The 26,007-nt window shown below is 40.1% G+C and overlaps 1 protein-coding gene and 1 non-coding gene across 3 annotated transcripts in view; one reads left to right on the top strand and one right to left on the bottom strand.

Moving 5' to 3' along the window:
- Positions 1–1,629: 1,629 nt before the first annotated feature.
- Positions 1,630–26,007, bottom strand: part of VPS37A (VPS37A subunit of ESCRT-I) — a 30,632-nt gene continuing 6,254 nt past the window's right edge. Inside the window, exons 2-12 of one of the 2 annotated variants that reach the window (XM_028526300.2) lie at positions 23,785–23,859; positions 21,829–21,943; positions 21,137–21,237; positions 17,046–17,271; positions 15,435–15,505; positions 10,546–10,673; positions 10,406–10,464; positions 10,265–10,333; positions 7,011–7,154; positions 5,657–5,737; positions 1,630–4,081 (exon numbers count right to left, since the gene is read on the bottom strand). In XM_028526300.2, coding sequence (XP_028382101.1) covers positions 5,657–5,737; positions 7,011–7,154; positions 10,265–10,333; positions 10,406–10,464; positions 10,546–10,673; positions 15,435–15,505; positions 17,046–17,271; positions 21,137–21,237; positions 21,829–21,943; positions 23,785–23,859 — 1,069 coding nt within the window. In that variant the 3' untranslated portion in view covers positions 1,630–4,081. The other variant, XM_036011683.1, reaches the window with a different exon arrangement.
- Positions 19,445–19,547, top strand: LOC114508987. The gene has a single exon (XR_003685564.1). It is a non-coding gene; the product is annotated as a U6 spliceosomal RNA (small nuclear RNA).

Here is a 26,007-nt window from a genome sequence, read left to right as displayed (position 1 = left end):
CATGTCAATTATATCTCAATAAAACTGGGGAAAATGAAAGGGCAGGAGAGCTACAATGCTGAAAACAAACTTTTTTTGGTCCTCTTCCTGCTGAAATCTTTAGTATGAAAGATTTGGAGGGAGTATAGCAATGTGTATATATATATGAAATAACACAGTAATTGTAATTATGTTAATTATGCTTTAAAAATAGAACTTTAATATGTTAGAAACTTCTAATATAAAATACTCTGTCCATGTAAATAAAGCAAGTATAATTGTTTTAGAATTCAAAATATGAGCATGCTCTACTGAGGAGTTCCAAATGAAATACAGGAATGTTTATTCTTTTTCTGCAATACAGTGTATGGAGTAGGGAATACCTTGAGAATGGTAAATACTTAGGATGCAGTGGTAATGGCTTTTGCATTACCAAGACATAGCTGACTTCATGCGTTTCTTGTAGTTATCAACTCCTAGAAGCCTCTTTGCCTAGTACTGAGGACTGACTTTAATTTCTTCCATTTGGCAGTGTCCATCTACAAAAGTACATAATAATACATTTTAAAGAACTTTTTAAAAAGATTTTATTTATTTTTAGAGAGGGAAGGGAGGGAGAAAGAGAGAGAAACATCAATGTGCGGTTGTTGGGGGTCATGGCCTGCAACCCAGGCATGTGCCCTGACTGGTATTGAACCTGCGACACTTTGGTTCGCAGCCCACACTCAATCCACTGAGCTACGCCAGCCAGGCATAATAATACATTTTTAAAGAACGACACCACAAATCTACCAAACAGAACTATGCATTTATTTTGAAAAATAAATAGGATAAATGTTTGATCTTTTAAAATTTAATTCTTTAATGTGATGTTTCTCACATCAGACACAAACTGTTTTTTCAGATTTTCAAACATCTTACAAAACATAATTTACATATATATTCATTCAGACTACCTATTAAGAGTAAACCTAATACTGAAATTTATGTAAAAGGTTACATTTATTGCTTGTTAAACGTTGCTGTGCTTTCACAGGGACTTGAAAGAATACAGCCGATTTGACGAGACTAAAACCTCTAACAGTACATTCTTGTTTCCAATCAAACATCAACCAGGAAGTGTTTTACTCCAGGCTGTTGGTTTGAAACATAGGGGATAAACCAATGTAAAACTAACCAAGGCAAATTACTTAACGAGTACTACTTAGAGCTCAAATGACAGTATTTCATTATAATCAGGTAAATTCAGTGATATGAAGTAGGTGAGAATTTTTATCATAATCCAGCCATAGATAAAGGGACATTTTTAGAATACAAGAGGTGAAGAGAAGGAAAACTCTGACACATACTTCTGTTCTTTAAAAGCACACAATCAGTTTCTTTCCTTGGAAATTAATCGGAGCTGTCCTTTAATTTAAGCATATAAGTTACGGGCAAACTTACCTCTATTCCAATATGAAGTTCCTAGTTTATTCCTAGAAAATATTCCAACTTTGAAACATATCTCATTTAAGTATTTCATTTTATTTAGAGAACGTCCTCCTATTTTGATATATGAGCCTTTACATGTCTACCCATGACAATCTCCCCTCGGAATAATCTAGTAACTCCTAAGCCTCCACTACTCCGACTTCCGTCCTCTGGCCTTTCATTACACGTTAAAGTAGAATCAGAATTCCTGCCTCGTCAGGCACTGCCCCCTCTCTGGCACTGCTTCTCCAGCATGGCCACTTACAAGAAAACAATGTAGATATAAAATTATAAGAAAAGTCCCTTAATTCCTGTTGTAGTAACAGAACCAAAATTCATGCAGACATAGTCAAATGCAGACCTTTTTCATCCTGGGTGACCGACATAACCTGTATCTGACCTGATGTGTCTGTTTGTTAAGGGCAGACAGTGACGATCCAACTCCTCTTCTTAATAACTGGGTTGTATGGAGGTTATCCAATCAATTAATTTTGGAAGGAGAAACCAAGCTATGTTAACCAGTACAGAATAAAACTGAAAGAGTTCAAGTTTAAAGGACAAAACATTGAAACAAATTACTTATGTGATTGAAGAGACTATACAAAAAAATTTCTTTTTGTTGAGGGGAAGATAAAGCACTTAAACCTCCAGTTATATACTATTTCCACAATACTATATATACTTGCCTCACTGAAGTAGGTACTTAATAAAATTAGCAGATCAAATAAATGCACTGATGTCCTTTCAGGATGGCTCTGGACCTCTGGTGTCTTGTTCTAGGGTCTCCCTGGTTTAGAGCAAAGCTCCCTGTCTGCAGTACGGTCTGTTGTACCCTCCGTCCACTGCAGTGACTGCAGGGAGGGCTGACGCTCTGCTGGCTGGTGCGGCAAGGAAAGTTCCTGAGTACCCAGGAGACTCCGTCACGGACTTGAGACACTTACCTCGCTCATCTAGAAATCCAGAGTAGGCCCTGGCTGGTGTGGCTCAGTGGACTGAGCACAGGCTGCGAACCGAAGGGTTGCCGGTTCAATTCCCAATCAGGGCACTTGCCTGGGTTGTGGGCCAGGTCCCCAAAAGGGGGTGTGCAAGAGGCAACCACACACTGATATTTCTCTCCCTCTCTTTCTCCTTCCCTTCCTCTCTCTCTAAAAATAAATAGATAAAATCTTTTATTAAAAAAAAAATAGAAATCCAGAGTAGTTATTCTACCTTCCTCGTCTGGTCATTCTGAGGATCAAACGGCACCCCCTTAGCACAGTGTGAAGAAGACAGGTGATTAATGAAAGAGAATTTCTTCACCCAAAGTACACCGTTATGCTCCACGTGAACACTTGCCCTCCATCAGCACAGACCAAGTGTTCAGTATACTTCAAGTCTACGAAAATGATTGCGTTTTTCCTAAAGCTCTATTGCCAAACACATGTTACAGGTGAACAGAGACATGAAGACAAACGGTGCTGTGTGCTGGTGTGTGAGATGGCGATCACATTGGGATGAAAGTTAAACAAAGGGACGCGCTAGGTGGTTCCGTGACGTAAACACTACAGTACCAAGCCTCAGGTATACGGTTCACCATTTCCTCCCTACTTAGCCTTTCACAGCTAGCTACCCATAAAATGTGTGCACTCTGTAACGTGGAATAGAAGCAAGCTGCTGAACATAGTAGAAGATAAATGGAAAATCTAATTAATTAAAATCGAACTTTCTAAATGTTAAATATCAATTTTATTTATTAGTATAGCTTTTCTCTGATGAAAAGCTAACACAATAAAGGTCAGAAAATTTCACTGATTTTTTTTTTAGGTCCAGATTAACTATTCATTAACAAAGATGATTTTTTAGCCTTAACATTAGTATTTACACAGCCTATCCTTATCTGACCACATCGCATACTTTATATTAAAAAATTAGCATGAAAGTTTATGTTGGACTAATTTAAGTGAATGGCAATTTTTTTCTAGTAGGTGAAATATTTATTTGCCTGTATTGCTTCTTAAATGCATCTTTAATTTTAAAAATAAAACAAGGTATAAAAGCAGCTGGTTTATTCTTTTGATTTATTGTACGTATTAAAAGTTACTTTCTTGAGATGGCACATTGGCAGGTTTAATGTTTACTGACACTAGGAATATCTAAAAGATATTGTTTTTGAAAGTTTGTTTATCCACAAAGAATGAGGAAAAATAAAGAGTCCTTCTACAGTCTGAAAAGTTATTTTTTTCATAAAAAGTTGAGAGGAAACAGACCATTTCTGATAAAGAAATGAGGCAGATTCAAATTAAAAATACAAATTTAAATGAAGTAATTTTATAAAATGTGAAAACTAGCTAAATTACATGCAGAATTATTTAATCAATAATAAGAGAGGAACAGCAGTGGAACTTAAATATGATAGGATTTATCCATAATAAATAAACATTTTTAGTGCAAATAGTGCAGAAAAATTTCTCAGAGTCAAGATCATAGCAATCATTCTGATCTGTACAAAATCAGTCTCAGTTCTGTATACGACCTATACAGTGAATCCATGAATTCAGCTGCTGTGATGAATGCCAATTTGCAAATCACAAATACAAATGTGCTCAGTCATGTGTCCCATTCCTCTCTTGGCAGTTCATGTTCTCAGGAGAATCTGGAAAGAAAAGAAAATTTAAAAAACCCTTAAGAGTTCATTTAAGACAATAAATTTGCATCCCTTTCCATCCTCTTCCCATTAAGGCTGACCTAGAAAAAGATAACTTGACCATGAGGGAAAAGAGGTGGGGGAAGGATTCTGGCATGTTCATATAAACAAGCAATTACTCAGTGCCCACTGTCTTCTCGACCTCTGAGAGACACACACTGGATATTACAAGTCAACCCGTGCCCTCAGGGACTGAGGTATGATTTGTAAAGCAAGATATAAAACAGTTCAACATTGGCACTAATCGCAAACACAGCAAGAATGAGAGAAGGGGCAGACGAGCTGGGGACAGAAACGCCTGTTATTTCCTTCCCTGTTGTCTGCTCCCCCTTTTAGGGACCTTCTCGTGCTCCCTTCTCAAAGTCCACTCCTTCAGCCCAGTCGAGTGGGCAGAGGACCACGTGACACCCATCTCCAAGCCAAACTGCTGAGTCAGGATGGACACCCCCAGCCTGGGCCAGTGCCCTCCCAGGGACTTGCGGCGAGCCCCTTGTCGGCCCCCACCGGCTGCCTGGACTGTTAAGAGCAGGCTGTGGGCAGCAGTGGCTGAGGCCTGTGCAGTGTGGTACAGAAAGGCTCTCCGAAGAGGAAAAAGCGGATGCAGGACTGAGAACCCAGCCGTCCTGGAAAGGGGGAGAGAGGGAGAGAGAAGCAGCCCTGACTGCTGTAGCCTCTGGTCATGTTTTCTCTTGGGTGGCTGAGCTCCACTCCTTGTACTTGGCTCGGTTCTGTATCCCAACGCTACCCAGGGACACGGCTTTTTACTTAAAACTCGCTGGGGCGGGAATCACTCCCTGGACAAGGCAGATGGAGAGGGAAGGGAAGGCCGTCTGGAGATCAAGAAAAGCCATGAACAGAAACATGATGTAGACAAAAGAACGTGACACGTGCGACAGCATCAGGGAAGATGTGGAAAATTAAAACGGATAATCTCAAGTATGTGTCAGACTACAGCAGACTTTAAACCAGAGAGAAAAACATGGTGCTGCCACTGTCATCGTAGGCGGCCGGCACAGGTTCTAGAGCGGAGAGACCAGGGCATCCGGCGGTGCTGCGGGCAGGTGAGCCTGCCAGTCCTGTGCGGGAGGGAGGAACGCCAAGGTCAGGGCACTGGCAAGGGTGTTACTGGAATAACCCTGGTGTGAGACGGAAGAGAGACAGGCTGGAAGTTCATTTTAAAGGAAGAAATGACAAACAAGACTACTGAGGGCATGGTATAATGCCACAAAGCTGAGAGAAAGGGACTAATTATAGTTTACAATAAATAATAGCTATCGATGTCGCAAAAAACTTTCATTTAAGTCAACATCATACTAAGAAAATATCCAAAAGGTTTCTATTGGCTATATACTTCTAATCTAACATTATGCCTAACACATAAGGGGAAATATGCTACATGTTACATAGCGTAAGAGCTGTAATGGCAACATGACACTTAAAGCTGGTGGGAGAGGCTCCTGTGATTACATCCAAGGGCAGCCAGGCAACAGCCTGGAGACGCGCACCGTCGGGCATATGACTCACCTACAGCGGAGCGTGGAACTGGCTGTGCACCGCCATCACCTGCTGCAGCTTCTCTTCCTTGGCTCTTCTGCAGTGGCAAATCTGGGAGAGAAAGTATTTCAGACACCAGTCACTTCTCCAGCAGCATGCCTACTACTGGCTACATTACGAAAGAATTCTAAGTAAGACCCTTTTAACCTATGTACATTTAAGTTTTGCATGTTTAAGGCAGTTCAGAATTTAAGAGCTAAAAAATAATTTTGGCAAAAAACCTTTACCCGTAAACTTCCAGAATATAAAACAAACTGATGCTTTATATTAGTTCTATGTAATATCAAATATCTGTGTTTTACAAACACAAAAATAAGTCCTAATATTGCTAACTAGGGAAGCTAACAAATGAAAACTCCAAGGTACAGTTATATGGTACCGAAGAACAACAGAGGAAATATCAACGCCACTTACACTGATGCTGTAACCATAGCTGTTAATGTCCCTGAGCTTCCACTTTCTCCCATGGAAACTGAGGATAACAAAACCTGCCCCACTGTCCTGAACAGAACAGGCATGTATATACACAGTACATATGTTTTACAAGTTTAGTGACAAAAGGTTATTTTTATTAATTATTATTATAATTGTTTACCCTTACTGAGGACATTTTTCCCCTGCTTCTAGAAAGAAAGGGAAGGAGAAAGGGAGAGAAACATCGATGCAAGAGAGAAGCATTGATTGGTTGCCTCCCATAGGAGCCCGGACCAGGAATCTAACTCGCAAGCTAGGCATTATGCCTTAACCAGGAATTGAACCCACAAACTGTCAGTTACAGGACTCTCCTCTAACCAACTCAGCCACACTGGCCAGGGCTAAAAGGCGAGGTTTCAGAGGAATTAGGTAAATATGTAGAACTCCATCAAAGGGCACAATACTGCTAAGCAGACTTTTTGATTTTTATTTAAATATAATGGAAATAATCATCAAACAGAAACTATTCCAGAATGTTCTTAATAATATTTAAAAAATTAATCTCTGTAACACGTTCTCTCTTAAAGTAGCTCGTGGAGCAGGCTGTTCAGGAGCACACTACAACTATGAAGACTACACTTGTGCCGATCCACGACATTTACTACAGAATGACACAGACACTGCCGGTTCTGAAACAGAACTGTTATTTGATTTACCTGCCTGTGTACTCACAACAAGCAGATTTAAAGTGACAGCAGGATGCTGCTATCCTTCTCAACAGAGGCTCCTCAGTTTCCTTTCATGGCACTCAAAACTGCAGCTCAGTAACGTGCTGACATTGCTTTACTCATGAATATACTTAATTTGATATTACGCTGCCACTCGTCCTCAACTGAAGAGTGTTACATACTGTTCTCTTTTCCATGAAGCTACTCAGAAAATCATCCACTTCAGTTTTTCCCTCCAAGAAATCTTCAGCAATGTTATCAGATTCTTCCTCAGCTTCGTGTGCAGCTACTTTTAATCTTGCCTGTAGGGCACTCGCACTACAGCTCTGAAAAAAAAACCCCAGGTGCTGTATTAGTTCATGACGATCAGGAAAAGCCCTCAGAGAGGGAGAACCGAGGCAGAGCCAGGGAGAAGCAGTCCACTGTGTGTGCCACACAGGCTCCTTCTGAGCACGCCTGCCACCGCCAGGCCCTCTGCTCTGGATACAGGTGGGTGCCCAACACAAGACAGCCCGACCCACGGGCTGCAAACTGTGAAATGAAAGAAACTGGGCAAATCACTGTCCTCCCTGGGAATTCAGTATTCAGACCACTGTGGCAGGCACCCCCTAGGGCAGTCCCCAGTGAACCCCAACGCCTGGTACTTTCTGCCCTCAGGTAATCTTCCGCCCCTTGAATGTGGGCTGAACAAACTATGACAAAAGCCATGGGGTTGAATTTAGCCAAAGAGGTGAAACTACAAAACACTGCTGAAAGAAATTGAAGAGGACATAAAACAATGGAAAGACAAAGCAATAGCCGTTCAGATACACGGCCAAATATTTTCATAATGTGTGCCAAGCCCGTTCAGCGGGGAAGGACAGCCCGCTGAACCAGTACTTGAAACTCCTGGTACTGGATAAACTGGGAATCCACATGCAGAAGGAAGCTGAACCCCTACCTTACCTCATGCAAAAGTTAACTCAAAATGAATCCAAGAACTAAGTATAGGAACTAAATCTATTTTTAATACTAGTCACCTTAGTGGGCATGAGGCAGTAGACTCGTCATCATACATCACGCACAGGAATGTACAAGAAGGCACCGTTTTCTTAGCACTCTTGCCAACAATGGTTATCTACCTTTACAAGTTTGGCTTACACAGATGCTGTAATTTTGCTTATTATCATCAGAAGGTCGAGCATCTTTTTAAATGCTTACTTCACTTGTTGCTTACACTATTTATCGAGCGCCCACTACGTGTCAAGCACCGGACCAGGTGCTGGGTCTAGTGGGGGAACAAAGCGGGACAGGTTCCTGGACTCCTGGCATCAGGGGTCTGGTGAAGTGGTTTCCACACTCCAGAGTGTAGAAGATTCCTCATCTGTGAACATCCAGAGAAGAGCTTAGGAACTATGTTTTTAAAAAAATTTTTTTTTAAGCATTTCAAGAATTGCTTCAAGTGATTTTTATGTAAGTGGTCCAGGAGGCAGAATAACTGTTACACCAAAACACTTATTGGACATTCCTATTTCTCCTTTTGTGAGTTTCCTGTTCTTTTGCTTATTTGTAGGGGTATTTATGGACCACTGGCATTCGTATTTGTCATACATGTGAGAAGTGCTTGTTCCCTTTTCTTCAGTTTTGACTTTAGATCTTCAATATAACAAGGTTTAAATTTATATAAACTTTTAAACATCAGTTCTTTCTTTTATGCTCCTGCCTACAAAGGGTTTTTCCTACGTAAACCTTTAAAAAAAATTCTAGGAGACAGTTTGCCTTTCACAACTGTATGGTTTCTAGTTAAATACTCTAGCACAGGTGTCCAACCTTTTGGTGTCTCTGGGCCACACTGGAAGAGCTGTCTTGGGCCACACATTCAATACACAAACACTAATGAAAACTGATGCAAAAAAAAAAAAAAAAGGTGTTAAGTAACCTGAAGGTTTTTTGTTGGGCCGCCCGTGGCCTGCGGGCCGCAGGCTGGACACCCCTGCAGCATATGTTACTGTGATGGTATGATGTAGGAATCTTTTTCCTAAATGGATGGCCAATTATATTCACTAAATCCTCAGTTGCTCCTAATTTCACATATACCCACGAGTCTGTTCCACGGAACTGTTTCTCTCTTCTCACAAAACTGCTCTCCTGTTTAAACGGTGCTGTTGTACCACGTACTTTGGTGCTGGGCAAGGGAGGTCGTCCTCACTGTTCCTTTCTGTTCAAGCTCTCCTGGCTACGCTTACCCACTCGGTGTTTCCAATAAACTTCAGAATAAATCAGTCAAAAATTTTTTAAAAAATACTCTTGGGATTTTTTATTGTAAGCATATTAAATTTTCAGGTTATTTTGAAGAGAATGCAGTCTTTATAATATTAAAGCTTTCAGCCCATGAATATTCCATGTTGCTTCAATTACTCAAGTCTTCTTTTAGGCTACCGGGCAAAGTTTCCTAGCTTTACTAAGAAGCTGGACAAGGCATGGTGCCGACTGTCGGGAAAAGCTCCTTCAGCGTCTACCAAGCTCAAATGTGCGATCAGGACTGCAGCTGGCCGCTCCGAGCTCCGCGCTAAGAGGGAGGGAGGGCGGTTTGATTCCTGACTCTGAGCTCAGGGAAGTTACTTATTATCCCTCTCCTCAGTTTACCTGTAAAACAGAAAAACAGTAATACCTGCACCTCAGAGGTTTAGGGGAAATAACGGACAGTGTGTCAACTGCTTAGTGCAATGCAAAACACACAATAATTGTTCAATGTTAGCTATTATTTAATTCTAAAGAATGACCACATCTGAAATCCATTATAAATTTATATTCTCCTTTACCATCATTTTTTGCTGTTGTTTTATTTCTGCTTTGTGTTTTATTACATTGGATTTACCTTCTAGAAACGCTGATTTTAAAGGAAATAGAATATTGTTAACTATGTTACTGATATGACATACAGATAACATCCTATATTCTCATTTTTACAGATTCAGTTTTTCAAAACTAAGTGAAGTTTTAAAAATGCTTTAGATTTTTCATATAAACAGATTTCTAGCACAAAATTGACTACTTGTGGTGAATTTATACATTTATGTATTTTTCTATTTGCTCACTTTTCTTCTAAGGTATCTATCTATACAGAAGTTTACAAGTGAGTCTAAAGTTAAAGTTTTTTTGTTTGTACATTTTATTCCAAGACTTAAACCAGCTTTATAATAACTTTCCCTGAAAAGTTATTTAAAGGGCTCTTAACACTTTTCTGTTTGGGAACCAAATAAGCTCTTATGTGAGCACAAATGACTTATAATGCCTCATAACTGGGAGCTGTTCATCAGCATTTAAAGTTATCGCGCCGTATAAAGTCAGACTCCTAATACACGCTTTCTGGCAAAAACGAAAGTGAGAACGCGGCTGACACACAAACTCAGACTGAAAATGCTCACGGTAAAGGGGAGGAGCCGCCCAGCCTTACCTCACTGAGCTCATGCTGCCTCTGCATCTTCTTTTCAAAAGCGGATTTCATCTGTGTAAGCAGTTCATACTGAAAGAGAAAATGCACATGCTGTTTTCTTCCATTTTAAATCACACGAATTTCTTCAAAACGAGAACTCACCTTATCTAAAACAGTTTGCCTTTTGGCTTCCAAGCTGGGCTCCAAAAGCAAATTTTTTCCTGTAAGATAAATTTCTGTTTTATTTCTAGGTAAAAATGACATTTTTTCTTAAGAAATGTAAGAAACAAGGGAAGACGTACTTGCCAGCTCCTCGATACTTTTTACTAAGTCATCCTTGTCACTAATGATTTGCTTCAGCTGCGGCAAAGCCAGGAACTGCTCCAGCAGTACCTCCTCCTGCTCGTTCATATCTGTTAGCTGCGACACACTGGGGACAGGGCAGAAAAGTGTCAGTGAGCGCCAGTCTTCTCGCTCTTCTGTATCATGATAAATACCCGTGACTTTCCACTTTTCTTCGGCTGATAGGGTTCGAAATAATTTTTGCAGTATGCATTCACACAAGTAAAATTATAACCTTAAAAACAAAGTATCACAGAACATAAAGCAGTCTGAATGTGGAGTCAGATCACTGTGGGACTAAGAAGACTAGGGTGCATGAACAGCCGTACCAAACTCCAAGCTTCTTTATCCTTGCCCAAGGTCATTTTTAATTGCTTTTACTGAGGAAGGAAGATAAAGAGAGAGGGAATGGGGAGAGAGTGGGCAGGGGGAGGAGGGGAGACAGACAGAGAGAAAGAGAGAGAGAGAGAGAGAGAGAGAAAGGAAACATCAATGTGAGAGAAATATCAGTTGGTTGACTCTTATGTGTGCCCCACAGGGGACTGAACCCGCAGCCTGAACCTGGATACATGCCCTAACTGGGAATCAAACCCCTGCCTTTCAGGCTACAGGAGGACAACCCAACCAGATGAGCCACACTGCCCAGGGCTCAACCTCCCAAGTTCAGCCTGTGTGGCTGTCACAATAAAAGATACGTATATGTGTTGCAGACTTAAGCTCAGAAGGCTAAACCAAATCAAAAATCAGTACCCACAGGGTTAAAGAGGCAGCTGGCTAAGAATGGAATCTAAACTTTTCTGAACATACCTTTTAGTTTTGACTGCAAATCCATATAAAAGCAATGTATGATTAAAAATCAAAATTAAAGAAAAAAGTTATCTCTAAAATTCAAAGTAAAATTTTTTTCTCTTAAGTTACATAATCATCCTGAAAAACATTATTTGAAGAGACTTTAAAAAATAGTGTTTGGCTATATATCTCTGGTGCGGTACAACCTAAAGACAAAAGAAGTATAAAAACAAAAACAAATCATCAAAATCTTATCCTGCATTTGGTAATCACAGTAATAATACTGGTATTGATGTTTTTCGACAGTTTACATGTATTGAACATATAAATGAGTGACTGAATGAATAAATGATTCCGACGAACATTTACTGAGTTTCTACAAGTACAGCTCAGAAACTAAGGCTGCAGAGAATTTACATCGATTTAATTCAGAGTTTGCCATTAAAACCACAGTCTTGGAACTGCAGAAAAACTGGCACACAGTGGCCCGCAGTCCGTAAGAGAGGTAGGTCCCGAGGAACTATTCCAGTGAGCGCATCGGCAAGCTCCAGGCTATGAAATCAGACCTTATTCCCTCGGATCCTCCTCCTCTGGAGTCTCCTCATCCTTTCTCTGAGACTCTCTCTTCCACTCAGAGCGTGCTCTGGCTTCGGCCAACTGCTCCGAGCACTCTTCTGCTGGACTGATTTCCCAAAGAAAGTGCAAGAGTCATTCTGGCATCTTTTGGCTGATATTGTTATTTTGAAAAAGAGTCAGTAGCTTTCAGAGAAATGGCTGACTTCAGGTCAGGGAAAAGAAATGTTCATAGTGAGCCCATGGAAACTTTGTTTTGCCAGAAAGATACAGAAGCCAACTTAAAGAATTTCCTTTTGATTAAAGACAGGACTTTTACCAAAAAGAATAATGACAGCAATGGACTGAAACAATTGAACATACTTTTTAAAATGTATGTGTTCTTAGTAACACAAGAACAACTATAAAAACAAACAAAAACCCTTGACTATCAGAACCTTTGGAGGTTGCTTATGCATCAACTCCTGATTGTGAAAATTGATAACAGAGGGGAAAAAAATCAGCATTTATCTCCTCTTTCCTGTATTACATTTCAATAAAACTAAACAGCTGATTTAGGAAAGTTCTTCATAGAATTTTGGCAGTAGGAAGTAGCATTTGCAACCCTTAATGAAATACTGGATAAGCATGATTTCAGGCGCTGTCAACTTGGTCCTACCTTAATGTTCCTAAAAGGAGGACAACTGGATGTTCCCTGCAGCCTTAAGTAATAGATAGGGAAGTAGGCACTAATTACGATGTTAGGAAACTTGCCAAAAGATTTCAACCTAAATCTTTTCTTTCAGCTTTACTGAGATAACTGACATGTAACATTGTGTAAGTTTATGGTATACAACACAGTTTGATAAAGACTGAATCTAACTCTAATCAAAACTTTAGATATAGCCACCAACAGAAGGAAATATGGGAAATAGAGAAAGGTCTTCAATGGCACCACAAGAATGTGATCAGGCAGAAACAGGATATGGGAGATCCCACATGAAAAATACCAATCCTTCAATAAATACGTAGTAATATGTGTGCAATTTATAGTAATGCATTTATGTTTATGTATATATATGTGTGTGTGTGTTTAAATGTGTGTACAGATGTGTGTGTGTATAAAGAGATGGGGAAAAATGGTACACCATTAAAAGAAACTTAGTAAGAGATACAGTATGCAAATGCAATCAATACACCTCGTTTTGAATCCTGATTCAAAGAAACTACCACAAAAAGATTTGATTATTAAGACCCTAAGGAAATAAGATTAATATTAAAGAATTATCATTAGTTTTGTTAGGTATGATTATGATGTAGATTGGATTGGATTATGATAAAGAAAAAGTCTTTATCTGGTATCAGAAATTTAATGAAGAACTTGTGGGTAAAAAATGACATATTTGATATTTGGTTTAAAATAATCATGACCCATAGCCATACTTCCTAAAAGTGAAGCTGGAGGAAGGGTATATGAAGCAAGTCATGTAAAGAGGTTCACCTTTTTGTATTTTTGACATTTTTGTAGTAGTTTTTTAAAAAAGGAAGGAAGAAAAGAATCCTTTATCATGTGACAGCAATAATACCAACTACTTCATGGAGTTGTAGCAAGCATTACAATGCCTATAAACCCTTAACATGTATGTCATATATACCATAAAAATTCATTAATTTATGACCATTGGCAGAAAATAAGAAGTCACTATTTCCTTAAAATGATAGTAAAACACTGGGTCAAATAAAGCTAAACGTCTTTTTTTAACTATAATATTTTTCATGGGTATTTGGCTGTACAACCCTGATGGGATGTATTTCAAAGTCAAAAAGAGGCTTTCAATCAAGATGGTGGCATAGTAATCAGGGCTCACCGCCTCACGCAACCACGTAAAAATTACAACTACACTACAGAACTACCATCACTCAGAATCATGAAAACTTGAGTTAAACGTAAGTCTGACAACTACAGAAATAAAGAGGCCACATCCATTCAGGCTGGTCGGAGAAGAGGAGACATAGAACAGCCTGGTCCCACACCCACGTGTGGTGGATAAAAATCAGGAGGGACAGCTCAGGAGCAGGGAGTCCCAGCCCCACACCAGGCCCCTCAGCCTAGGGTCCCAGTCTCAGGAAATAAGTCCCCACAACTTCTGGGTGCAAAAACCAGCGGGCATCGAGTCACTGGAAGAAACTTCTGGAGTCCCAAGTAGTTCCCCTTAAAGAACCCGCACACAGACCTACTCAGACTCACTCCCTGTGAACCCCAGCAGCAGGGCAGCAGCCTGCAAGGCACCAGTGTCAGGGAAGGAACCGGAGTGTCTGGCATCAAGATGAGGTCGTGGGGACAGCTTTCTCCCAGACAGAATGAGGGCAAAGGCCACTGTTCCTTTTCTGAGCTCGCTCCACATGGAGCCACAGGGCTGGCAGATCAAGGGCTTCCCAGACAAGGAAAAAAACTAAAGGAGTTCATTTGTCACCAAATCAATATTACATGAAATGTTACAGGGACTTATTTAAGAAACAGAATATAAAAACTATGAACAATAAGATGGCAATAAATACGTATTTATCAACAATTTAATCTAAAAAAACAAATTAAGCAAAGAAGAAGAACAGAGACAGAATCATGGTTATGGAGAAAGTTTTGATGCTTGCCAGATGGGAGAGGGATTTGAGGGAGAATGGGTGAGAAGGTAAGGGGATTCAGAAGTACAGACAGGTAGTTACAGAATAGCCGTGGGGTGTAAAGTACAGCACAGGAAATGGAGTAGCCAAAGAACTTACACGAATGACCAGTGGACATGAATGAAAGTGTGGGGATTGCCTAAGGGAGTGGGGGCTGCTGGGTGGAGGGGCAAAAGGGGGAAAATTGGGACAACTGTAATAGAATAATCAGAAAAATATAATTGTAAAAAAGACAGAAAGAACTGTAAAAAATTTTTCATTGAATTTGGCAGTCTCATTAAGAAGAGCTTTATGAGTACTGTGAACTTTCAATGGGGACTGAAGAGATGCAATGTTTCCCAAAGCTGAGCGGCCACAAAACAGGTTTTTTTCATGGACCATCTAAGAGAAGTGTTCCACAAAAATTGTGGACCTTAAACTTAAATACTACAAACTTATTTCCCATAAAACTGAATAAAATTTGCCTGTATAAAATCACCTTCCTATTACTTTATGAGAACTTTAATCCATTTTTCTATGTACAAATGTCTGTCTACTAATGGAAGAGTGGAAAGGTCTAAAGCAGGGCAAGATATTTGTTGAAATCTCCAGGGATAATGTACTAAGAAATAATTTTCACAAGACTGTAAGCTGCACAACAGAAAGGGCATCGTCATCCTGGTAATTATCACATCATTCCCAGCCTCTAGAAAGCCCCTGGATAAATACTAGTCACTCAATAAATACAACCTATAAAACATAAACTGATTGATTAATATGAAGATCTGGTTTGTACTCACAAATAAAAGAGACAGTGAATATCATTATTATTCTCCGAGTTTTTTACCTTAGTTCTGAGAGCTCTGGAAATGCATCAGGGACATCTGGCATCTTGTAACCGAAACCATTTTGGTTTATCTAGAGAGAGTTAGAAATGGTATTGAATTTCAGCCATCTTTTCGCCTGATTCTGTTTTCATCATCACATCTTCACACTGTACACTGCTCTTACTCTGCCTGCTTTCTTTACTGTATTTTTTTTTGTCAGTGTACCTTTATAGATATAGAGTTACTGGGTTCTTTGGGGGGCGGGGGGGCAGGGGTCATGTGAGGACCTTTATTCGGTCTCTTGGGGTAGTACAGGCTGTAATATAAATCTCAAGTCTATCTGTGACATGTGTGGCAAATTATCTGTGGATTTCATTGAAATACATTAATACATTTCTCTTAAATGAAAAGAATTACGTACCAAAGAACACTAAGTTGACAAAGTCTACATAGTTATAAAACTAAGCTCAATGGGACAGTAGGGTAGATAAGGAATAGCGTATCCATCGTTTGAATATAGATGACTTTATAAAACTGAAGACTCATGCCCTGGCTGGTGTGGCTCAGTGGACTGAGCACTAGCCTACAAACCAAAATGTTGCCAGTTCAATACCCAGTCAGGGAACATGTCTGGGTCGCAGGCCAGGTCCCGAGTTGGGAGCATAGGCAATCAATTGATGTTTCTCTCCTCTTTTTCCCTTCCCCTTTCCCTAAAAGTAAACAAAATCTTTAAAAGTATCAGACTTTAAAACTGAAGACTCATGAAACGTTCTGTCATTTTGTTTATTCTTCTAACTGTAGTTTGTGCATAATATTCATTAATACGACAACGAATGATTTTGGAAAACAACATCTACTTGGGTCTATATTCTAAATTATCACAAACACTAAAGGTGGGTGATATTCACTAAGGGTTAAAAATGAAGGTTTTAAATCCCTTTTAGAGTAAATGCCAAATATCAGTCTTCACCCCAGTAACATCCCACATGGCAAGTTACCAGCTTAATTAGGGACCACGCAACGTTTTACACTAATGGGACACCTGAGCAATCAGTATGCTGTTGCTACTCTACAATCTGCTTCTCCTACAGGATTGGATTATTTCTTGAGCCTTTGCTAAGCCCCACATGACAGAACACCAGAGATCTTTTTACAGGCAGTTTCACAAACTCATGGTCCAGTTTATGCCTCCCAGCCTTTGTTAATGCTGCTGCCTCTTCGCAGAGGTTATAATGCTTTATGTAACCACTTGCCATTCTGGCAAATCCATTACCATGTATCAGAACATAAATTCACTCACTTTCATCCGCCTCATTTTAACTGAGCACCTAATACCTGCATTGGGCAGGGTCTCCCATTTTCCCTTCTTCTTCTGCCTTGGTCCCTGGGGGCACTGACCATTCCTTTAAATGCATCTTCACCGTAACTCCAGACCATGTCTTCTACTCTACTGGATGCTCCTTATTTATAATTATTTCATTATATGTTGGTGACTTTCTGAGTTTGTTAACTGAGTTGAGAATGTGATTAAATAATCTTTTGTGCCTAACTTAGTGGCTGGCACAAGGAGACATATCATAAGTGTTTGTTTGTCTCAAAGGTACAGACTTTAGCCAACTGAAGACACCAACCTGTGCTGCAGTGTCTGTGGTAGGAACGGGCAACGGCAGACTGGAAAGGACGCCAAATGAAGGAGCCGCAGGTTTGGCTGCTGTATGACTTGTCGTTGACAAAGAAACAGTGTCAGCAACAGACAAAGAGCTGACAGTCCTGTTAGCTTCTTGTGGGGGATACGGAGGAAGAAATGGAAAACCCTGAGAGGCGTAAGGAGGCATCCCACCTGGGTTACTGTATAGGCTAGAGATAAAGAGAAACATCAGATTAGAGTTTAGGGGTAAATTTGTAAAATTATTCCTAAATTGTTCTAACGATGGTCATAAGTTATAGATGGAATACATTTAAACCAGGTAACACTAGTTATGTAACCAAGTAAAATATTATATAAATTCATAAATTATGAACCACCCCCAATTTTTGGTTTCCATGAAAAAGAAACATGTTTTAGAAAACATACAATTCAACTTTGTAAATTCCACTGGTATCAACTGATGTTTTCACAGAGAGAATGGTAACATTGAATCCCGAAAATTTACTCAAGTGGAGGGTGACCAAACATGATCGAAAAGTTCAGAATGGTTTTCTAAAACTTCTAAAGGGCACGTAAATGTACAGATGAGCTGCTAAAAATGTTACAATAGAAAAAAACAAGATGCACACATAAAACAAGTGATTGTTGGAAAAAGAAGTATGGAAGTATGTACTTGGGATTTAATCAGAAAACAATGTTTATTTTTGTAAGATGATAATATGGGTTTTAGTTCAAGATGGTGATGTAGGAAGATCCCGAACACACTGAATCTTCAAGCTCCATGCGGAACAATGTCCTCTGAAAGAAACCCTAAAAGCTAGCTGAGCCACAGCTACACCCCAGGTGACTAAGAAAAAGCACACACTGAAATGGGCAGGAGAGGATGAGCTACAATCTGGCCATAAATCGCCCCCTCGGCAGGGCGACCTGCAATGGGCAGGGAACTCAAAACCCAGGATTTCCCCCTGAGGAGCAAAGGGTTTGAAGCCTACACTGGGCACAGCTTTTAAGACCAGCCCTGAAAGATGAGCCCCCTGGTCACCAGCTGTGAAGACCAGCGGGACTTGTGTGCACGAGCTCCCCAAGGCCACAGCAAACTGAGAAACAGCTTTTCAAGGGCTCGCATCTGGTGTACCCTGTTTTTGTGACTGCTACTCGGGAGATGCCCTCTGACTGCCTGGCTCTGGGGGCCAGAGTAACTGGAGTTCCTGGGCCCAGTAGGACGGCCACGGTCACAGAGATGGGTCTTGGCAGACTACCATCCCTGTGGCCCTGTGCAGACAGCAGAAAGAACCCCCCCCCCCGGCCCCACCCCGTCTTTCTATGAGAGATCTGCCTGCTTGTGCAGGAGCTTTGGCCTGACGGGCAGGTTCCAGGTCTGGTGCACTTCCAGAGGCTGACAAAGGTGCTGTCGGGGACCACAGCTGGTGGCTGCCATCTTTGCACGTTCCCCTTGCCTCTCCACAGCCCCCTCCAAGTCCCAGAAAGCAGCTTCCACACTCATCTGGAGCCTGACTTTTGAGACTGTCTCCAAGGGGACGCCTCCAGTCACCTGGATCTAGTGGCCGGGCACTGAAGCGTGTGTTGCACGGGACTGTATACATCTGCATAAGCCAAATGTTCTGAAGCCACGAAGAAGTGCTTTATAGGTTACCAACATGGAAAGCTCTCCAAACCAGACCGTTTAGTGGGTGCGGTTTGTGTGTGTGTGGTGGTGGTGGGGGTGGGGAGGGAGGCATGTTACCATGTGTGCAAAAAAGGAGGGAATAAAATATTGCACGAATGTATTTATATATGCATGAAATCTCTCTATATTTTGACTGCTATTCATGTTCGCATGAATTCTATACGTTCACAGCCAAACAAACAACTTTGGACACCAATGAGGAGAACTAAGTTGCAACGGAAATAAAAATGGCAGGGTGGCTTTTCACCTCATACTCCTTTATACATTCTGAATTTTACTCTAAATGACTATATTATATTAAAAAATTTAGTTAAAAATGTTTTCTAATGAGCTTGTTTATTTCAAAGAGGCTCTCATCTTTATCTTAAAAATTTACTTTTATCTATAGGTATGTAAGTGATATACAGGTAGATATAACGTAAGTTATTTAAAACAATATGATCAGCATGAGAAAAAATTGGGCTATCCTTGAATTACTCTCAATAATTCTGAACCAATTTGCTTTATTTTGACCTTGTAGTATAGATGTATCACACCTGTTTTTCAGTAATGTGCACTTTATTGTAGAACTTATTTGAAACACCAAGTAACCCTGCTGGCTTCCACTTTCAGATAAAGTGAGTGAGTTAAGATCCAGCCCCATCCTGAGAGAAGGCAGGAAATGCAGTTTTTAGATAAAGAATACTCGCGAGTGCGCGCTCTGGCAGCACAGACGCTAAAACTGGAACGACACAGAGAAGACTCGCACGGCTCCTGCGCAAGGATGAGGAGCAAGTTTGTGAAGCGTTCCATATTTTTTTTTGAAAATGAAAAGATAAAGCGAACAAACAAAAATATTAGCGAGGCCCATGACTCTCGGACACAGACACAAAGATGAGGGCTAGGGCTGGTGTGACCAGTGAACCTGATAATCTAGCTACGCAGATGTCCAGGCATTTTTGAAGATGCCTTGACTTGTGAGCAGGAAAAAGTTCTTTAAAGTTAAATAGAAGGACTGGGCAAAAAATTCAAGAAGTATTCTGGAAAGAGAAAAAAAACACGAAGTTGCACCGCCATGCAGCTCCAGAACATTACAGACAAAAACATGCTACAAAGATCAGAAATCTAAATGGCACTGGACATCTTAGCACCAACAGCTATATGTAAACAGTTCTGAGTGGGAAACCACATCAACTTAGATACTGACCTGTACCAATTACTAAGTATTTACAGATTTCCAAAAACGTCTCAAAACATACGGACCTCCAAATGTCCATGCTGTATTTTATAGAAATGCTTGCAGCGTTATTACGGGTCCCATCTGCTCTTGCAGAACCATGCCACTCCACCACTATCACGAGGAAGAGCCTGTTTTCCTCCCCTTGAACCTGGCCGAGATTTACCAATTGTCCCAGAAAATCAAATGTAAGCAGAAGTGAAAGACTTCATGCAACTACTTCATTATGACTTTCTCATAGGCGTCTCCCAGGATGCTCAGGCTAGAAAACCAGCCACTACGCTATGAGGGAGCCCAGGACACGGCGACCACGTCTAGCCACCCCAGCTGACATGGGCAGCCAAGGCCTCCGATGAGGGCCCACTCGCGATGAGCAGAGGAGGCAAGGGCTTGCTCGGATGCCCCCTTCCTGAACTGAAGATTAGAGAGAACAACAAACATATTTATTATTTTCATCGTGTCTATAATTTTGTGGCTAATTTGTTACAAAGCCTTAGTAACAAGAAAAGATTTTAGCACCTGGAAGTGGAATGCCTCTATGACCAAAAAAAAAAAACCAACCAAAAACCTAAAACATGGGAGTGGCTTTGCGGCCAACCAGAGGTGAAAGCCAGATGTACCCTCAGGAGAGCATAAAAGACTGTTAGGCAGGAAAACTGAAAAAGATCTAAAAAAACAAAACCAATGGAAAATGCAACTAAAATTAACACCAGAAAGAGCAAAACACAATAACAGGGAAATGTTAATTATAATAAAGTATTTGGTTCAGCAACAGTAAATTTGTAGAATCAAAGTAATAAAAACACCAAAAATAAATGTAAGTGAAAATCATGATATAATTTCACTGAGAGGATAAGGAGAAAGAAAGGTTTGTGAAAGATAACTATTACTAAAACCCTCAGTAATTATAACAGGAAGTCAACAGGTAATATCTAAAATGACAGGATAAAGAGACAGCAGTATATATATTATTGATTAAGATGAAGGTAAGTATCAGAGAAGCAGATAAAAGAAGAACAACGTTGCCTCTGAAAAGTATAAATATGTTTTTGTGATGATGGGGATGTAGAAGACAGAGAAGTGTTTTTTAACATTATGTGGATTTTAAACTACATTCTGATTAATTTGATTAAACTAAATATATATGAACATTTGTTATACACATACTTACTAAGGAAATGCTGTTGAAGTAGGAGCTAAAACTGGAGGATTTTTCCAAAACTCATCCAGCAGACTCTGAATAATCTTCCCGAGATCTGAGTGCATTGTAAACTGAAAACAACCGCAATACGGGATGATCAAAATCACTTTCAGAAAAAGATTACAGGGTCTCATTAGCATGACTTCACTCTAAAACTCAGTATTAAATCCATTTTTGCAAGTACAGAATTAAATAAAAAGCAAAGGATGTTGTGTCAAGTAAACGTATTAGCAATCCACAACTTATAATTTTTCTGATAAAATCAATACCATAAATCAGGTTAAAAGTCTATTTAATCAATGATGGAGCTGAAACATTCCCACACTTCACTATTTATAATAATTGGAAGGTTCAAAGGTAAATACTGAGAGTACACTGTTACGTCCCTCACGCTAATCAATCACACGTGTATCCTGAGAACTTCGGTTCACATCTGAGTTTTATCACTTCTTCCTAACAACTACGGACGACCTACTGGGAACCGAAGTTCTAAGACCAACCGGTCCGCACCACCGAAAAACCACCTCCGAGTTGGTACTGTCACAGTGGAAAATTTTTTTTTAAATCACTGATTCCAGAATGAGATTTTAAGTGCATTTTAGATTTCTAAAATAGTTAGTAGAAAAGTAATACACCTGTTAATAAATATACCATAAACATACATTGTTTACTAATGGAGAGGTAACATATACTCCTTGTTTATCCATTAAATGATGTCGTATTGGTGGATAAACACTGATCACTGGTTTTTCCTGAGGAAATTGTGGAGGAAGCAATCTGGTAAAGGTAGAACAGATGAAAAACAAAAACAAAGACAACAAATGTTACATTATATAGTAAAAATCCTAAAACAAAATTAGCTAAAGCAAATTAAATTTTCATACGTTCATTTGGATTAATTATTCATTAATAAGTGCTCTATTATGGTTGTTGAGATGACTGAAAATATGCAAAAGGATATACAAGTAATTCCATAGAGTAAAACCTTCTTAATGTGAAATACGGATACCCTGAATTATAGAATATGTGTCACACTGTGACCATTAACTGCTTTCACACACAATGCACCAAACTACACAAATCTCCACTGAAAATAAGAGCAGGCGTTTGTAGCAGATGGGCCATGCTAACCCACCTGCTTCGTTACTGGACCACAGGTCTGGCCATATTATTTTTTTACCTGTGGTTTGCCTACTTTTGAAAGGCTGCCACAAATTATTTCACTACCTATTGAATTTTTAAAGAGTAAATGGAAAGTACTAGAAATGAAACACTGTAGTTGTGATAACGCCTTACATCTTTACGGCTCTTTTCCAAATGTCCCAATGAACACATCTCTCCCGATTCTGAGGTCAATCACATGGTTTAAAATACAACAGTAGATTTCAACACAAAAAGTGAAACTCCTTTTTTGAACAATTACAAATTTAAGATTAGGGAGTGAAGTCTTAAAAAATGGGATTTTAGGGGCTATGAAACTGTTTTCCAAATCTCTAAAACTCGGAAGAATATGTCCCTTTAAATGGCCCCTCTGTTCCCCTGGTGGCCCAGACAACTATTTGTTGGCACGATGTGAAGAGGAAAGCTGGGTCCTCAGTGGCTTCTCTTACTAAGTGCACATAGGACATTTGAACAGAAATACAACTACTTCACTCATGGAGTTGAGTAGTGAAAAAGTTTTGGTAAAAAAGGCAATGAAGGGCCCTGGGGGCCCAACCAATCTGGATTTGTGTCCTGGCTACGCAATCACTACTTACGTGTCTACAGTTTGCTCTCGTCTGCTACTGTGAGGACTCAAGAAGCTGCTATGTGTGAAGACAACACAGCACAATGCTTGGCACTGATACACAGTTGTGCTTGAGTCCACTCACTCCTCCCTCCAGGCCTTAGAAAGGCCCGGTGTGAGACCCCATGCTCGGCAATGAGGACGTAGGGAAGGATGAGCCGTGGTTCCTGCCTCCCAGGCAGGCGCCTTCCCGCCTCACCCCACCCCTGGCTCTGGAAGGCAGGCACCCGATGCCATCTGCGGTCAGAAGGCAATTCTTTCAGGCTGAAGACTGGTAACTGCACTTACAGTTGAGAATGGGAACTTCAGCAATCACTCTGTCCAACTCTCCTCTTTATAACTCAGTAACCTCGTAATTGTATTTTTAACTTCCAGTTGTTTTTTCTTTAACAGTAACCAGCAGATCAAATTCAGCCTTGAACATTCTGACTGATGTAGCTTATGTTTCTGAAAACCAGTATATTTTAAATTCTTTCACACGTAAAGCTGAACATACCTCGAATGGTTTTCCATGCATGATCCCTTTCATCGATTGTTATTATTATTCTTACTCTTTCAGCCTACCTCCAGCTAGGACTTTAGTACAAATGAATGAAACTGATCACAGTATTAACAAGTATTATTACACCTGTTTATCACATTTCTTCTTTTATAATTCTTTCTTACAGCAATACACAAAATGTTCATTTCACAATATTGTGTAACTTTGATAAATTATAGTTAAAAAGGTTCACTTTAAAGAGTTTATTTCTAACAATAACTAAGAAACAAAACAACAAAAACACGTTTTTTAGTCATGTCACATAGAAAAACAGGGTACAACTCTACTCACATATTAATGTTTATTGTCAGGTTGTTGACGGTGAAGGGCAACCTGTATTCCACATCTTTCTGAATCTCAGCTATACTGTGGGAGGAAATGTACCTGAGGTTATGAAACCATTCATACTGAAGACAAATGTTAAATGCTTTTAGAGCTTACCAAAACTGTTCTTAACTTTAATCAGATTCTAGATGGCCCATATAACTTATATTTTGAGGGGAAAATGATCATAGAAAGGTTTATCAAATTAGAGGTGATAATATTCTGAAACACCGAGCTGCGTGAGTGTGGGGTGGAGGGAGAGATGCTGAGGCAAAGAGGCCAAGAATAACCCTTGTTGGGCTGACTTATTGTCACTTTCTCCAATTCATTATCAGCAGAAGCAATCGTGAACCTGCTAGTCAACACAGATCAGCATGACATCTGGGTTCTGACCACGACCCTGCTGCCAGCCAGCTGTACTTAAAAGTCTGGATGAGAAGTCTCCTGCGGTCTCAGGATGGAGACTGCTGGCTGTTTACAAAACCAGATTACCCCCCTTCTTCCAAAGAGAGGCCCGCTTTTATTCTGAACAGCAATGCTCTAGTTTTTCTTGCAGCTGGTTGTTGCCATAGACTCAAGTGCCAGCCAATAAGATAGAGAAAAGCTGAAGCTGGGAGCTAGAATTTCCAGAAAAGCATCTTAAAGGGGAACAAGAACCTGGTGAGGGTCTATTTGCCCTTCCTTCCTGGACCTGACAGCTGGACCCCAGACCGAGGCCCTATGGAAGCATCGGTGGCCCTGAGAAGGAAGGCAGGCCCCAGGGGAACCAGGCAGACAGAAAGAAGCAGCGCTGGTCCTTGAGGACTTGGAAATGTTAAACTGAGTTTCTTTTCCTGTGGGAGAAAAACTCTTATTGTGAGTAAGTCACTGCTTTGGGGGTCTTTGTTACTAGCAGCTAAACACAATCGCCAATTACTCTAAGTCCCTTATATTTTAACGTTCTACACTCAGAATTTTATTTCATTAATTAGAAGGCACACATTATTACAATGATAATTTGCCAACCAAATTTTGGGAGGCTCCCATGGGATTCTAACTAACATTCATAACATTTCCAAAGGGAAAAATGGTAAATAGTATTAATGAGTCATGATTGAAAGTTTAATATTCAAATGGACATAAACTTTTTCAAGAATGAATACCTTTGAAAGAGGTCTAGCATTTAACATTAGTAACTTATTTTTTGTTGCTTTGGTTGCTTCAACTAATAGCTGTAGAAAACCTCCCTTTCTTCATTTTTTGAACTACTACATTTTTTGGCCTTTTGATAAAAACCTAGCCTCTACAATATATAAATTTTAGGTAGCCTGAAAGGTTCAAAAGCGTTGAGACAGAGTTTTAGAGAAATTGTAGATGTTGATCAGCTTTCTCCCCTGACATCCACGGAATGGGGCTACGACCGAAGAGAAGAAACAAGTAACCAGAGACTCAAGACGAGAGCCAACATTGGAATTTAACAAACATTTTATGAACGTTTCTCTTTGGGGATCAGGTCTGGACTAGGATACTGACAGCATCCTCAACTGCACGAACACCGTGTCATGAACACCGTTTTTATTAACACCCTAACTCACCATCATATTCCTTTACCACTCTCTCTCCTCAACAAAGCTGGCCTAACATCCTGAGGTGTGTTTCTCTGGGTCTTCACTTCCTTCTGAAGGTTCCTGTGTCAGGTGTAACTCACATGACAAAAATCTGTGTGCTTTTCTCTTGTGAATCTGTCAGTTTAATTTTCAGACCCAGCCAGAGTCTCTAAGTGTCTAGGAAAACTCTGTCCTCCCTTATATTAGCTGCATTACACAAAATGGAGATATTTGTTTTACTTATGTAATCCAAGAATCATTCCCTTAATATTCATCACGAATGTGATTTTGAAGTTCTTGCTATTTTTAATAACTTTTTAAAAACTTACTTTTAAAAGAATTCAGTCTCACTGAAAAGGAACAAGCGAAGAGAATGTCAACATGAGACATGCCCAAACCTTCACAAAATGCTGCAAGAACTTGCTTGAGCACAGGCTGACGGCAGTTTCTGGGAAGCAAGATCTCAGATGCCGGGGCATGACAGTTTTGTAGCTTGACTTATGCACTTGAAATTAAGGAGGGAACACGAGGGAGACTACATGGAAGTGGGAGAAAGCCAGGTGGGGACTGGATTACAGACAGTTAAGGTTATGTGCTCTCTTGA

Source organism: Phyllostomus discolor, chromosome 11 (assembly GCF_004126475.2).
Source record: "Phyllostomus discolor isolate MPI-MPIP mPhyDis1 chromosome 11, mPhyDis1.pri.v3, whole genome shotgun sequence".
Taxonomy (NCBI): domain Eukaryota; kingdom Metazoa; phylum Chordata; class Mammalia; order Chiroptera; family Phyllostomidae; genus Phyllostomus; species Phyllostomus discolor.
The sequence above is the reverse complement of the archived record's forward strand: the minus strand, read 5'-3'. Positions and strand labels throughout refer to the sequence as shown.